At 54.1% G+C, this 15,656-nt stretch overlaps 6 protein-coding genes across 6 annotated transcripts; 3 read left to right on the top strand and 3 right to left on the bottom strand.

Annotated features, from left to right (window-relative positions):
* Positions 1–509: 509 nt before the first annotated feature.
* On the bottom strand, positions 510–2,658 carry ssr2 (SWI/SNF and RSC complex subunit Ssr2; the record flags this gene model as incomplete). The annotated part of the gene is made up of 2 exons (XM_064837847.1): positions 510–1,973; positions 2,026–2,658. The coding sequence occupies 2 exons, from the start codon at positions 2,656–2,658 to the stop codon at positions 510–512; spliced, it is 2,097 nt and encodes a 698-aa protein (XP_064694551.1).
* Positions 2,659–3,293: 635 nt separating this feature from the next.
* Positions 3,294–4,892, bottom strand: LTS14_005148 (uncharacterized protein; the record flags this gene model as incomplete). Its single annotated transcript, XM_064837846.1, has 2 exons — positions 3,294–3,616; positions 3,683–4,892. 2 exons carry the CDS (start codon positions 4,890–4,892, stop codon positions 3,294–3,296), a joined length of 1,533 nt encoding a protein of 510 aa, XP_064694550.1.
* Positions 4,893–5,362: 470 nt separating this feature from the next.
* RDH1_1 (short-chain alcohol dehydrogenase) lies at positions 5,363–6,382 on the bottom strand (the record flags this gene model as incomplete). Its single annotated transcript, XM_064837845.1, has 2 exons — positions 5,363–6,312; positions 6,367–6,382. The coding sequence occupies 2 exons, from the start codon at positions 6,380–6,382 to the stop codon at positions 5,363–5,365; spliced, it is 966 nt and encodes a 321-aa protein (XP_064694549.1).
* Positions 6,383–7,265: 883 nt separating this feature from the next.
* Positions 7,266–8,873, top strand: TOS4 (target of SBF; the record flags this gene model as incomplete). Its single annotated transcript, XM_064837844.1, has 2 exons — positions 7,266–8,780; positions 8,844–8,873. 2 exons carry the CDS (start codon positions 7,266–7,268, stop codon positions 8,871–8,873), a joined length of 1,545 nt encoding a protein of 514 aa, XP_064694548.1.
* A 1,313-nt stretch (positions 8,874–10,186) lies between these two features.
* Positions 10,187–12,064, top strand: LTS14_005145 (uncharacterized protein; the record flags this gene model as incomplete). The annotated part of the gene is made up of 8 exons (XM_064837843.1): positions 10,187–10,296; positions 10,349–10,480; positions 10,540–10,558; positions 10,626–10,785; positions 10,848–11,455; positions 11,508–11,612; positions 11,669–11,890; positions 11,939–12,064. 8 exons carry the CDS (start codon positions 10,187–10,189, stop codon positions 12,062–12,064), a joined length of 1,482 nt encoding a protein of 493 aa, XP_064694547.1.
* A 936-nt stretch (positions 12,065–13,000) lies between these two features.
* Positions 13,001–14,744, top strand: CDC3 (Cell division control protein 3; the record flags this gene model as incomplete). Its single annotated transcript, XM_064837842.1, has 3 exons — positions 13,001–13,520; positions 13,580–14,046; positions 14,100–14,744. 3 exons carry the CDS (start codon positions 13,001–13,003, stop codon positions 14,742–14,744), a joined length of 1,632 nt encoding a protein of 543 aa, XP_064694546.1.
* Between the last annotated feature and the right edge of the window lie 912 nt (positions 14,745–15,656).

Here is a 15,656-nt window from a genome sequence, read left to right as displayed (position 1 = left end):
GATTCATGAGGCGATGCCGTACTAGTCTACAAGGTAGATACCATTTTACAAACAGCAATAAAATTGCTCGTATACTCAGCCTGCCCCCTCATATCCCTGTCGTCAGCAAGGCACTTCATACCCCTATCCGTTCCGTCGTGAGGAAGGCTTCGCAATATCCCAGACCTGATATCAAAAGGCAAAAGCACGGAAACCCAAAGAAGTGGTAAGCTCGCCAACAATTGGCCATGCTAGACTCGTTTACGGGACAAACATGCATATCCTCTCGCGCCTTTCGCGAATGTATCCGCTCTCCTCCAATAATCTAGAGAAGTAAAGGTGCTCCAACGCGATGCACTCCGTTGGGTGAAAGTACATGAACAGCGTTTCTCAGCACACAAGCCGAAGACAGAAGCCAGGATAGACATACAACCCATGATTATTGTTACAGTCAGAACCAGATCTAACCCACTTGCCTGTACCAGCGTAGGTCCCGCACGGACATCGCAACATGAACTTTCTTGCAAAACCTAAATCTCATGCCTCATAAACCCCTCCATCCCCTCTCCATACGGCTCCACTCCCCCTTCTCCACCAAGCCCCTCGCCCCCAGCCCCACCAACACCCGCGATTTCCATACCCACCCCAGCCCCCTCCTGCCCCACCACCTTAATCTTCACCCCCCCCATCCTGCCCTCGACCTCCCTGACCCTCTGCCGAAAAGCCAACCGATCCAAAAACAACCTCTGCCGCATCCTCTCCACCTCCCGCCTCTCCGCCTGCAACAACGCCTCCATCTCCCCAAACTGCTGGAGCTTGAGCTCCAGTTTCTGGAGTTGGAGGTTCACGGCCGCGGAGACTTGGGCGGAGAGTTGGCGCTCCGTGTGGGAGGCCAGGGCGGCAGAGCGGGCGGCTGTGAGACTTAGGGCTGTGGTCGGGAGATCGTGGGATGACGAGGACGTTGTTGTGGTGGTGGGAGGCTCGCGGGTGGCGAGGGAGGTGGTGTCGTCCACCTCCATCGACTCCGCACGTTCGCCCTTAACGTCCGTGGTCGAGTCCTTGGCGGTTTCTGCACCCTCGGCTCCCGAAGCACTATCGCCTTCCAATCGAAGCTTGAGCGTCCGCCTCATCTCCTCCACACTCTTCCCCGCCGCTTTAGCGGTGGTGGCCGGATCCGCGAGACCAGCGAGGAAGCCCATGACGCTCATGACGGGATTGTCGAATTGGCTGAAGGGTAGTCTGCCGCCAGACAAATAACTCAGATCCTGTGCGCCAACACCTCCACCATTGGCGTGGCCGTTGGTGGAGGGAGCGTCTTCGAGGTACTTGTCTTCAATCTCGAGTTGCAGGAATTTGACCACGCACTGTTCTCGTGTTCGGGAAGCGACGTGGTCGGCAACAGATTCCCAGTTATCGTCGAACATTTCCAGACCTTCGAGGAGAAGAAGGAGTTCTGAATCCGACCAAGCTGCTTCGCGGTCGCCGAGGGACTTGTATCGGTCATTTTCGATCTTGACGTAATCCGCATCTGTCGTCGAGCTCGGGAAGCGGCCTTCCTGGAAACATAGACTGCACAGATCGTAGCGTTGCTCTTTGGTCGGTTTCGACGTCGTGGCTTCGCTGGGCGGGTTTTTGCTGTTGTGGTATCGGACACGAGTGCAGTCTTTGCCGCAACTGTAGCAAAAGTACTGTTTGCCGTCCTGCTTCAGACCATCCTCTAGACTCCTCGCCGCATCGCCGTTGCTATCCTCGGTCTTGGCGGCGGGTGTGACTTCCTTCCCCTTGTCGTCGTAGATGTTTCGCCGTACTTCGAGGTTGAGGTCGGCTTTCGTGGCTGTCGCTGCGCGGTCGGTGCTCGGGTGTGGCTTACCAGATGTGGTTGTGGTGGCCGGGCCGGGTTGGAAGGGTTGTAGGCCTCGTGGGGTGTCGGCTGTGATGCGGAAGTGGCCAGTGAAGGGTGGGCCAATGTTTGAAGGTCGGGTGTCTGGGTCGATCTGCCGATCACATTAGTATTGGAGCAGGCCATGCACGTTGCTTAGTACTTACTTGGTAGTTAATCAAACCCCACTGCTCCAGAAAAGCATGCACGCGCATGATCGCACAGACATCTCCAGCCAAGTTTCTTCTACACGCCGTGACAGTCAAATATTCGGACGGGTTCAGCCGATACGTATTGACCATGAAATCCCGGTAATCCTTATACACGGCCGGCGTCTTGCTCCGATTGCGGTTGTTGAAGAACTCGGGTAGTGCTTTCCGCTCGATGCTGTGGATGTCGTGCATGTCGAACCAGGCACTGTATGAGGGGAGGATGATGGCGTGGTTCTGCTCGACCAGATGTGCGCGCGCCGACTGCTCGATCACACTTTTCGTGACTGCTGGCACAACATCCGTCGCTTCGACTGTAGCCGTGCCGTCTTTCGCATCGCCCATCTCCTCATCCTCGCCACCATCCTCTGCTGCGGCTTCGGGAGCGGGGGCATCGGGCGCGTCGAGCGGGTTGTCTGATATGGGTTGGGCGATAGCGTCGTCGGTTGTTTGTGCCTTCACGTCATCTGCCATGGCTGTGTCCTGTTGCTCCTCCTCCTTGCCCTCCACCGCCTCATTCTCCACCGCAATCAAGTCATCTGATGCCTGACCAGGCGCGTTGTGGTCCTCGTCCGCGAAGCTACTGTCCATCGTGCCTGCTGCAAAGGCTGGAAGCTTCCTGCCTCCTGCCTCCTTGCTCCCTCACTCCTGCAGCTGTTGCTCGGAGAAGGAGCGGACAACGCGTCACTCGTGGGAGTGTTGTTTCAGCGGCTGCGGTGAAGGTCGACGAGTATGTGAGAAGGCTGGTGCGTAGTGTGATGTCGCCGGCGCAAGTGGGATGTGATGGTGGGATAAGACGTGTGTCGCGACTTTCACCAGCCCAATCGCGCTGCAAAGCGCTCGTGCTTTTGAGCTTAGCCGCACTAATCTTTGATTTGCTCGGACACATCCGAAGCTATAACTATGTCAAAACCCTTTTCCACAAACCGGTTCACTTCCAGTCGGCTGCCAGTCTTACCATTGGGAGCGAGAAGGCAGAACCACATATCTTAGCCTCGCTACTGCCTATCTACTTCTACATCCACAATAGCCATGCTCGAGGCGTCCAATCCTTCTCACCAAGATTATTGAGGATGGGAGAGGGAAAGGCATGGTGCTGCATGGAGACACGACTCGGCGACCACCTCAAGCGGCCAGACACTACACGTTCGCTTTTGGCGCTTTGAGCCAATGCAACATTGGTCTGGATGAGGTATATCCCTCTTGTACCCCAGTATAGCCATGCCTCATGGATCCGCCACAGCAGTCCAATTGATTCCAATCTGCGTCCCTACACTCTTCCCTCCTTTCACCACATCACTATCCACACCATTAGGCACTACCCCATCGACTTTCTTCGCCGTCCAGGCCTTGGGTGATGTCAGACCGAGTCGCTCGGCAGTACCTTCGGACAACTCAGCCATAGCATTCACCTTCTCGACCTCGAACCCGGCGATATTCTTGTACACGGCGCCGATACTTTCCAACTCATCTTGAGATATGATGTCGTTGATGTGTTTGAACCCCTCTGGTGCACGTTCGTACGCAATTTGCATAACATGATCGGGACCTAAACCGAATATCAGCATGACCAGGAAATGAAGTATGAGCACAAAAGCATGTGGCGAGGACGTACCATTCCCTCTATTAGCCATCACAATCCTAGCAGTTGCAGGCAACCTCTCATCCTGATACCGCATCAACGCCTCCTCAACCCCACCAACTTGCTCACAGAGCAGCAAATACTTGGTCAGCCCCGCCGCATCCATGATAGCCTGACTCGCCCCATTCGACCCGATCGGATACATAGGATGCGCCGCATCCCCCAACAAAGTCAAATGCCCGAAACTCCACCTCTCCACCGGCGTGCGGTCGCACATGGGGAATTCATACACTTTCTCCGTCTTCTCTACCAAGTCCGGGACGTTCAAGAACCCGAATGTCCAGCTCTTGAACGCTCCGGCGAATTTCTCTTTAGGGACCGAGATCGTCCAGTCGGGTTTCTCAGGCGGTGTGGTATCGGGGTCGTTCTCGTCTCTGACCCGTAACTCGGCAATCCAATTCACCAACGTATTTCCCTCCTTCGCCCCTTCGCCGGATGGATTAGTGGAGGTGGAGACAGGACTGATAGGGTACGCGATGAATTTCTGGTTCGCATGGCCAGACCAGACCATACTAGCGCCTGTGAGGTAGGGTTCCCGTTCTAGACATCTGCGCCAGAGGATCCGGCCAGAAAAGTTGGGGGGCCCTTCGGCTGGGTATAGAAGGCGGCGGATGGTGGAGTTGATGCCGTCGGCTGCTATTGTTATGTCTGCTGAGGATGTCGAGGTGGTTGCTGGTTCGTGGGTTTTCCGTTGGATGAAGTGGAGGTTGATGGTTTCGTGGCCGGCCGTGGATTCGCGATCGTAGCGTTCGAGGGAATGATTGAGCTTGACGCTGGCTTCCCCTAATCTCTCCTTCACGGCTTCCAGGAGCAAGAGTTGCAGGTGTCCACGGTGGATACTAAATTGTGGGACTTTGTAGCCAGCGAACTTGCCTCGCGGTTCAGAGATGATGGGGTTGCCATACTGATCGTAGTAGTTCAGTTCGCGGGTCTCGACACCAGTACTCTGCAAAGCAGGGAGTAACCCCAGGTCACGAAGGATGAGAACGGCATGAGGCTGGACATTGATGCCGACGCCTAGACTCGTGACTTTAGTAGCGGCTTCGAAAAGGATGATGTTCGTGAAGCCGTGGGCGTGAAGATGTAAAGCTGTCACAAGACCGCCGACACCGGCACCAATAATCGCTATGCGAGCCGCCTTGATGCCCTGAGGTGTACCATTGGCGTTGCCATTGGTCGTCATCGTGATTTCTGCGGCCTACAGAAGAGTATCTCGTGCCTCGCGAACATTGCCACAACTCGAATAAGAGACAACGATGATGGTGGAGTCAACATTTTGTTTTCCAATGGCCATGTGGTTGTGATGTGGAGAAAGATGGAGAAGAGTAGCCTTTTGCCGGCATTAGTGCCGGTACTGTCCCAGTGTTCTGGCCCGTCCAGCATGTGCTCTCTGTCTCTTCGGCATTGTCGGGTGTAAGTGAATACCAGAGTCATTGCCGGTGTACTGCGATGTCCACATGTGTGGGATCGTACCTTGTGAAGTTGAAGTGCGTCGAGATGTGGAGTGAAGCACTTGTCGTGGCTGAAGTTGCGAGAGACTTAGCGTACCTACCAGATTAACGTATAGGTAGTACAAGATGATCGCTACAATAGGAGGAATGTACCAAATCGGATTTGCATGTAGACGACCGTTAGCTAACTTCACATCTCTCCTTAAGCATAAGGCTTAGTCTCCTGCTCACACCACTCCCAGAATTTCTTCGCCCCCTCCTTATTCGCCTCAATATCACTCCTCAACATGACAAACCGACCCCAAGGCCCCACATACTTCCCACGATGCTCAGGTTTCCCAGCCTCCTCACTCCATCCAGCAAACAACTCAGTATATCCACCAAAATGCGGCGGGTAGCACAAAAGCTTTGTGAACCATGCCTCGAAACCCTGTTGATGGCGTTGTAACTCGGACATTAGGTTACCTGGGTTCCAGGAGTTGGACACGATTCTGCCTTTACCGCCGTATCGGGATTGGTATTCGGAGGCGAGGAGACAATTGCTGGCTTTTGTCTGGGCGTAGTCTGCGAAGCGATCGTTGTGCACTCTAGGGCCGCCGGAGGCGTCGAATTGCACACCTCCTTTTGGTGCAGCAGCCGTGGCGAGGGAAGCCGCCCACGTTACTCGTACGGAGCCGGGTGCTGATGTGGAAGCGGTCTTCTCGAGCAGTGGCGTGAGAAGTTTTGTAAGGAGGAACGGACCGAGACAGTTTGTGCCCATTTGCACCTCGTAATTCTGAGCGGACTTCGTGCCGACGGGCGGTGCCATCACACCAGCGTTGTTGGTCAGGACGTCTAGTCTTTGCTCGCGGCGCATGAATTCTTGGACAGAGCCCTTGATGGAGGGCAGGTCTGCCAGGTCGACCTTTAGAAATTCCAGTCTCCCATCTGATGATGTGATGGACTGCTTGATCTCACTGATCGCAGCCTTGGCTTTGTCTTCGCTCCGGCCTGCGAGGTAGACTGTGCCGTTCTTCTGGTAGAGCATCTTGCAGAGTTCTTTGCCGACACCTGCGTAACCACCAGTCACGATAAGCACGCGGCCGGTCTGGTCAGGCAGCTCCTTTTCCGTGAAGGTTGGCGCGGGCAAGAAGAAGCATTGGCGGAAGGCATCTGGTAGGCGTTGTCAATTGTGGGACGAAGAACTTGGATGTGATGCTTCCATACCATAGTAATATGACATGGTGGCGATTTCTTGTGTGTGTCCAGAAGGTATCGAAGACTCTGCAGACCTGCTCCGGAACTTGGTGGACCACAGAACCTTCGTATCGTGGTATCGAGGTTTCTAGTCGGCCAAGATGAATGCGCAACAATGGGTGGACGCTGGGTACTCCAGGAGAATGTTGCGAAAGGAAGGACGAGACAATGGAGCAGCTCAGATAAATAGCGAAAGACAATACAATGCCTTAGTCGATTCGACTCGTCGAGCAGTCTAACTCACGCGAGTAGTGACATCTAGCCACATTATCAGATGCGGAAGAAACACGCCATGACCTCACGGTGGTGGGGTTGAAGCTCCGGATTGCATAACCTCAAATTTGAGTTTCAATGCAGTCTTGGCGCGACTTTCACAATTCCATCCTTACAGACGAAGGCCATATCGTCTTACAAATAGACCTGACAACCGCTATATCGATTGCACATCCTCACAAATATATCGACGAACGATATCGGATGATATTGCAGTATTCTGCAAGTCCCAACCTGCGGGAAAAGCCGCTCTCGCATGCATGCACCGGTCGATACTCGCCGAGCCGTAGAGTCAAAGCGCTACACGCCTAAGACGCGCTTCCTACGCACCTCCATTCCTCGACCCACGCACTCATGGCCGACTTTTCATGACCACAAACTCGTCTCCCATACCTTCCTGACAGTCATACGTGTACAGGACATGATCACGAAGCACTAACGCAGCTCACCCACCACAAACACGACCTTCTACGCGCCGATATTCCTTCGCTGAGCGGGGCTCGGCTGAAGACGTGTAGGACAGCTTCTTGCAGACTCTGCATGCTGCGTGACACGGCCAGAGACATATCTTCGCGTCCCTACAGCTTCAGCGCAGTATGGTAGATCCAGCAAGCATACGCGAGTCGCCATTGGCATCGCGAGAAGAGCACAACTCGGCACCGCGTCGACCTTCCCTCCTCCCAGCCTTCGAGCCCTTCTCGAGCTCTCCCGGCGGTCTACCGCGCCAGGCCAGCTTGAAACGCAAGTTCGATGACTTGACCGATGATAGAAAGTACTACCCAACACCCGTACCTACTTCGTCCACCGGTATCCTGCCCTCATCGCCGCCCTCGCGTCAAACGCGTCCACCGGAACTACAACGGGCCGTGTCTCAGTTATCCGAACGCGCTCCCCTAGGAGATGTACCAACTCTTGACCTACCTGCCAATGGCGAGCCAGTCCTCATGGGTCGATCGAGCAACTCTTCAGATTACCAACTTTCTGCCAACCGACATATCTCACGCGTGCACGTACGCGCTTCATATCATTCTTCGGATCCAGAATACCCGGCTGGGAAGGTCGAGGTGGAGTGTCTAGGGTGGAACGGAGCAAAAGTACACTGCAGAGGGGACATTGTCGAGCTGGCGAAGGGTGACTGCTATGTGTCAGACAAGCCAATGGCACAGATCATGGTGGATGTTCAGGACACGCGTGTCATGCTGGTATGGCCGAAAGACGAGTCACGCGACCCACCTTCAATTGGTTCTCGCTCACCTTGGGCCATTGAGTCGCCGTCGAAAAGGAGGATCGTGTCGGCGCCGCAGTTCGCGTCCAGCCCACCTGCCATGCTGCCGCCAAGACTTCGATCCCCAGTCTCACCCACACCTGCTGTCAGTGCTCTAGGAGCTACTTTCGCATCAACATTTCGTGGGAGTCAAGATGCAGAGGGTCCCGTACTGGTATACGAGGACCACAGCTCGGATGACGATGCACCTCACGATGCCACACCCGAGCCTGTCGTTGACAGCTCACCTGTCCGATCTGTTTCGTACTCGGCGCAGGAAGTGCCGAAGTCATCACCATCTGGGGACTTGTCTGAGCACGAAGAGTTCTCCGAGCACGATGAAGAGAATGATCCGATCGTCCACTCCTTCGGTCCGTTCGGCGATAATATTCTCGACCGCTTCCAATCCTTCCAGCCAAAGTCGCCAGAGTCTAAGCGGAAACCGCTAAAGCAGTCCTTCAGCTCCCCGAACCGAAGCATGACAAAGCCCATGACAAACGTCAGTCCAGTCAAGAACCACGTCATCAATCAGCTCGCTTTCTCACGTGTCCACGCACTGCCGCTATCGACCATCCACACCAACCTTCCAGCTGAGCTTCGGGGCGCCATGGCCATGCCCTCCGATACCGAAAGCAGTCGCATCCTGACCGCCTCCGACCTGAAGACACTACTCGATGGTATCCCTTGCGTCGGCGAGATCAGCCGAGAGGGTAAAGATGCCGCTGGCAAGTTGCTAGAGAGCGAGTTCTACTATGTGCCAGAAATGGATGGCGACACCAATCGACGGGAAACTGTGACTCAGAGTTTAGGCAAGACCAGTATTCGTGCTGCACGGAAGCAGCATAAGGTGCGTCGTCGTCGTCGTCGTTGTCCCTTCCTGCCGTGTGCCAAAGCTGACCATGTCTCACAGCAATACTACTGGAAGAAACCCCGCCATTAGCTGGTCCGTTTCGTCTGGTTTCATGGTCACGCGATCATATTGCCGGCTCTTCCGTGTCAACTCTTTTCTTCTTTCACGTCGCGCATGTGTCGGATGTCCGGTGTACGTTGCCTACTGTGCAGCATGGGTAGCAGTATATGGTTGTTCGGGCACGTGGTTGACGTTTCTCGCGTTCAGCGATGGAGTTCGGAGTCATGTGATTGTTCATTGCTTGGAAAAGGTTTTGCTTATCGCAAGGCTGTCGCGGCGCGGATGGGAGGATTGACATGTCGAGATGATGTGTAGAAGCAAAGAGAAGTAACGTTGTAAAAGGTCACCTCATTGTTGTGGTTGCTTGCAACCTGTCACATGCATTTCACGGGATGACGTTGGCGTGGTGGGGTCGCGGAAATGCCAGTTCCGTCCGCTCCCGTGGTGCCTGCTAACCACTTTCGTCCTCACCAAGCATGCACTCCTTGCCTTGGCTCTGATGGAGTGAGTCCATGTACACCCAGATAGGAACAATCTGCGCTGGAACTCTCAGCTGAAGGATCGCTGCACACGGCATGACTGCCCATTTCTACTACGGAGCCATTGGGATTAGATCCCCCAAGCGTTGACAAGGGGAGCTGCAAGTCATGCAGTAGAAGCAAGCATGGGATGTGGTCGGCTACATGAATGTGACAAGACTTGCCTCGACAGACCGGAACGAGTAAAATCTCGGGCACGAGACCTCGAAATCGTTTGGTTGATCGTGCCGTTGAGGCAAGCAGTAGCAGATCTTGCGCCAGCCGCTGATTTCACGTTTAACACAATAACGATCTGAAGGTGTACGCTTCTGTGTTGGCCCCTTGTGTATTTCCGCAGATAGCTTGCAGATAGCTTGCATACACTCTGACGGCATGATAGTGCCGCACTTTGATTGTTGTACGCCATCTGCACGTCTGTGGCACAGTCGATCAAAAGGGTAGGCCGAGAGCAGCCAATCAATGGTATTACGCTACTCTGTCTGCGATGTTCGGAAGTGACTTTGCCTTGTAACCATACCTTAACTCTGGAATCCTTTGCCATGCTGAAGTTCTCCGTGGAGACCATCTATTCCAATCGTTCAGCACACTGTCTTGTTCTTGATTATACATATTCATGCGCCCAAGCCCTTTTGATAGCGGATCGCCATCATGATGATCGACAGTTCGAGGAACGAGAAGGGCATGATTCCCAATGAAATCAACACTGTGTCTGAATCGAACAGTCGATATGATGTATATCTACCCGTCGTGCTCAGCTGGCAACCGTCCAATCACTGATCAAACTCGCAGAGCACGCTCGATCACATGGACATGCAGCGACTAGGCAAGAAACAAGAGTTGAAGCGAAACTTTCGTGTTCTGAGCATCATCTCTTTCATGTGCTTGATGATGGGTACCTGGCCTATTGCAATCTGGTAATGTGCTACCTGACTTCTCGGCACGTACTTGAACTGACAGCATGTGTAGTGGTACAACAGGCGGGCTCGTAGCAGCTGGAACCGGTGGCCTCATCGTGGTGTACATCAGCAGCGCTATCTTTTACTGCACGATGGTAGCATCGATTGCCGAGATGGCGTCCATTGCTCCGACGGCAGGCGGGTAAGACAACGGGAGCTGACTTCACCTCGCCAACGGTCTGTCCGCTGACCCAATTGTAGGCAGTATCACTGGGCTTCCGTGGGTGATATCGCTCCAGATAACGAAGGTGGGACGGTTCTGACCACTCTTTGTGCTATGTGATCAGGAATTCGCACATCCCAAGGCGCAGAAATTCATCAGCTACGTCGCCGGCTGGCTCCTCACGACTTCCTGGCTCGTTGGTATGGCAAGCGGGTTCTTCCTCATAGGCCAGCTTTCCCAGGCGTGCATTCAAGCCGGTAATCCAGACTATGTTCCACAAGCTTGTACGTCGGAAGATGCTGTCCGGATATCTTGACCATCACAGACACTAACTCCTGGCTTTTAGGGCAAGTCTGGCTCTTCGTGGTAATGTTCAGTACCGCCGGCCTCATCGCCAACACCGTCCTCGCACAATACCTCGCCATCTTGGAGATCATCGCAGCAGGCTTCTTCATCATCGCCTTCGCAGCCAACATCATCATCTTCTGGGTGATGGCACCCAGAAATTCAGCCTCCGAAGTGTTCGGGACCTTCACCAACGGCAATGAGTGGCCAAATTCAGGCTTCGGGATCCTTACTGCACAGATATCCGTGTTGTTCTTGCTCATCGGATCAGACGGAGCGGCACACCTTTCGGAAGAGATTCAAGATGCCAGTGTTACCGTCCCGCGTGGCATCATGGGAAGCTATCTGCTAGGAGCGGTTACTGGGTTCATCGTCTTGGTGACTTTCTGCTTCGCATTCCATCCAGATGCTTTGGACTCGCCGACTGGGTTTCCATTCATTCAGGTATATGTGGATACCACAGGATCGGTTAGGGGCGCTCAGGCATTGACGGCGGTGCTGATATTGCTGATCTTCCTTGGTGGTGCGAACTTCATGGCTTCGGCGTCACGGCAGACATTCGCCTTCGCTCGCGATGGAGGTCTGCCGTTCAGTAGACACATTGCTAAGGTGCGCGACGCGATATGGCTTGGTGCAGTAAGATATGACTGACGCGGCGAAGGTTAGTGACAGTTTCCATGTGCCTCTGTTGGCTGTGGGTCTCGCGTTCATTGTACCCATCCTGCTCAGCTTGATCGACTTGGGGAGTACAGTGGCCTTCGAGGCGGTAAGCGTACATATGCTCTCGGATTATCACGCCTGCCACTGACCAGTCCTTCTTAGATCGTCAGCTTGCAGCTCATTGCTCTATTTGTCACCTACCTCGTATCTATAGGCACTCTCGTCTATCGCCGACTCTACGGTCCTGCACTCCCAGAGCGAAGGTGGTCACTCGGGAGTTTGGGCATGCCTATCAATATTCTGGCATTGCTCTACGGTTTCTTCGCACTAATCTTCATCGTCATTCCGTCAGTACCTGGACCGACACTTGAGGAGATGAACTGGGTATGTTGAGCCGCGGAGCAATTTGAAACGCATGCTGATGAAAAACAGGCTCCAGTCATATTCGTCGGGATCCTGGTGTTCGCGCTGGTATATTACTTTGCAGGTGGCCACAAGACATATGATGGGCCGGTAGTGTTGGTGAGAGACCAGAGCGACTGGAAGCGAAGCGGATGATCATCGCCTGCTCCAAAGCCTAACTCCGACTATGCCTCCATATCGTAGCAAGACCCATGTAACGGCTGGACATAATCCGGGCCTCGTGAGCATGCATGCGGAGTAGAGTGTTCTCCGCGCAACGTCTGCATAGACTACAGTAGCAGCTGCCGCATCAAGCAACGTGCATGTATGGCACGAGGACGCAGGTCGAAGTCGCACGACAGCATGTCTTGTTCGGGGTAGTGACAAACAATGGCGTATGAAGTCGCTGTATAGCGATAGACTTTCGGTACTTGGCTGGTCGGGAGATTATTGTTTGGTGGACTTTTCCCATTGGTGTCCAGACAAGGTTGTTATTCTGAGCAGTGCGGAGAATTAGGGCGGGTGGAGGGCACGGGCGCAGTCCACGAAAGCAGGGTCATCAAGCCCCTTTGCGACTTCCATCCCAGCTTATACAATAATCCCATTTTCCCGTGCCGTCTTCACTACACCACCCACTCTGCTCCCAGGCATCCCGACTGCCGTGCCAACGACATTGCTATCGGTATCTTCCCTCTCAAGTCTTCATTCTTCACTAATACACCACCCTCTGCCACGGCCCGTGCTGGACAAGTGGAAGTCACGAGCCTCGGACGACGCGGCACTCCAGAATTTCTGGTAAGTAGCACGCACACCAGCATCATCGGCTGCACTTCCGACACGACTCCCTTCGCACTTGCAAATACCACACGAAGCAGGACTGACACGTGCGCGCTTGCTACAGACGTAATTCGAGAAGGTACACTGCGCTCACTGCACAAACACACTTGCAATGGGTAAGCTCCTCCCACCCATCACACACCACCTCCTCCATCACCACCCCCTTCCACCATCATTTGCGCGCCGCGCCATCACTCCCTTCCCAAGAGAAAGATACATCACGTGGCATCGAGCTGGCATGAGATAGTATGCGCCATGTCCATCCTCGTAGCACACAGCAGCCGCAAGAGCCTGGCCTCACTGCCCAGCCCCGTCGACTCCGGCGTCGTTGGCACAGCTTCTGTCGCTCGCAGCGTTCGACCAGGCTCGGCCGACCTCTCGAACCGAAATGTCAGCATCGCGTCGTCCACTACTAACTCACGTCCAGCCACAGCAAATGGGTCAATGTCAGGGATGCCAGGTGGCATGCCAGGCGCTATGCCGGCTTCGGCCCCTCCTGCTCGCGCTTCGCCTGTCCCCAACCAAGCCATCCCCAATGGCAAGCCCACCTCTCCGCTCGTCAGCACCAGTAACCCTATGCCGAATGGCGGTGCCGGTCAGACTGCCCCACAGACCATCACTTCCAAGGACCCGAAGGCTGCTGCTCAGGCTGCGTCAGACATGAGGAATATTGTGCGCAGGAAGCTCACTGGATATGTTGGTTTCGCCAATCTGCCCAACCAATGGCATCGCAAGAGTGTGCGAAAAGGCTTCAACTTCAACGTTATGGTCGTTGGTGAGCGGAATATTCACTCCTTCAAACCCTTTCCACCATGAAACTAACAGGCTTCACAGGTGAATCTGGTCTTGGCAAGTCGACTCTCGTCAACACTCTCTTCAACACCTCGCTATACCCACCCAAGGAGCACAAGCAGCCATCTCTCGACTTTGCGCCCAAGACTGTGAGCATACAAAGCATCAGTGCCGACATTGAGGAGAATGGCGTGCGCCTCCGCTTGACCGTCGTCGACACTCCTGGCTTCGGTGACTTCGTCAACAACGATGACTCGTGGCGACCAATCTTGGAGAACATCGAGCAGCGCTTTGATGCTTACCTGGACGCTGAGAACAAGATCAATCGCATGAACATCGTTGACAACCGTGTCCACGCCTGCGTCTACTTCATCCAGCCTACTGGTCACTCCCTTAAGCCGCTTGATGTTGAGGTCATGCGCAGACTTCATACCAAGGTCAACCTCATTCCAGTGATCGCCAAAGCAGATACACTTACCGATGATGAGATTGAGCATTTCAAGCAGCGCGTGAGTATGCCATGTCCCAAATAGTGAAAAGCTGCTGATAAAGTCTTCTCCAGATTCTTGCCGACATCCAATACCACAACATACAGATCTTCGAGGGCCCACGATACGAGCTTGACGATGAGGAGACTATCGCCGAGAACAACGAGATCATGTCCAAGGTTCCCTTCGCAGTCGTCGGCGCCAATACCGAGGTGCAGACACCGGAAGGACGTAAAGTCCGTGGCCGCCGATACCCATGGGGCGTGATTGAAGTCGACAACGAGGAGCACTGTGACTTCGTCAAGCTCCGCCAAATGCTCATCCGCACGCACATGGAAGAGCTGAAGGAGCACACCAACAACACTCTCTACGAGAACTACCGCTCCGACAAGCTCACTGCTATGGGTGTCGCCCAAGACCCCTCAGTCTTCAAGGAGGTCAATCCGGCTGTGAAGCAAGAAGAGGAGCGATCTCTCCACGAGCAAAAGCTGGCCAAGATGGAGTTGGAGATGAAGATGGTGTTCCAGCAGAAAGTGCAGGAGAAGGAGAACAAGCTCAAGCAGTCTGAAGAGGAGCTGTATGCCCGACACCGAGAGATGAAGGAGCAGCTCGATCGACAAAGACTGGAGCTGGAGGAGAAGAAGGGCAGGATTGAGAGCGGACGCCCTGTGGAGGATGCTAAGAGCAGGAAGAAGGGCGGGTTCTCGTTGAGGGGTTAGGGTGCTCGTGATGGTATGGCTATCCTGTTATTACTTTGGTACGGGTTGTGGAGGTGGCTTTCTCGTTCTGATCAACGGAACAGAGAACTGCCATCTTTGCGAGCTCAGGCTGCAGGGTGTACTACCATGAATGTTGTTGCTTGGAGCTTTGGACGATGTTGTGCGGAGCTTATTAAAGGGACGAAAGCAATGTGGTGTGGAAGCGGCAACAGTAAAGGCTCTCGAATCGACGTGGGAATGGAGCGAAGCAGTGCAAAGTGCGGAGGGGGTGGGTGGTTGGAAGGGGCAAACACTTTTCTAACGTGTCACTAATACTGCATAAAACATCGACACGGGAGCTTGAAGATCGGAAATATCCTGCGGCGGGTCCTTTGCAGGCGGAGAGGAATTCGAAAAGATCTTGTTGCGGTTTTATTGTTGTGATACCACAGCGCCTCTATTCTAGTGTGCTCTTGCTTTGCTACTATGTCTGTTTAGCTAGTTTCTGCATGTATCAAGTGGTGTTTCGTTTGTATCACCGTTTTGTGCCTTCGTGCATGGTGGTCGTGGTTGTTGTGCTGTGCCGGAGTGTGGTTTGGATGAGGTAGGAGAGGTTCGTAAGCGGTGAAGTTGAGAAGTTGAGCGACGTGTGGCGGAGTCGATACATGTGAACTAGTGTATGATCTAGCTGGCCTGCCGTAAGGGAGAACAGTCTGAAATTCACCGTCAAGGGTGGCTCGGTGTTGCTTTTCGGTGGCGGCGTGGCAGATTTCGTCCTTGCCCGGGCTTCGTAAACCCCCTGCGCCCAATTTTTCGTGTCCCGGCCGCTCAGTAGATGGCAGCCGCCGGTTGCAATTTTGACGAGGAGCTATTCTTTGCGAAGAGGTCGCTTCTGATCTTGTCCTCGCGACCTTTCGGTCATGTTGTATTGCT

Source organism: Recurvomyces mirabilis, assembly GCF_035927965.1.
Source record: "Recurvomyces mirabilis strain CCFEE 5264 chromosome Unknown scaffold_12, whole genome shotgun sequence".
Taxonomy (NCBI): Eukaryota; Fungi; Ascomycota; class Dothideomycetes; order Mycosphaerellales; family Teratosphaeriaceae; genus Recurvomyces; species Recurvomyces mirabilis.
This window is presented reverse-complemented; position numbering and strand designations above follow the sequence as displayed.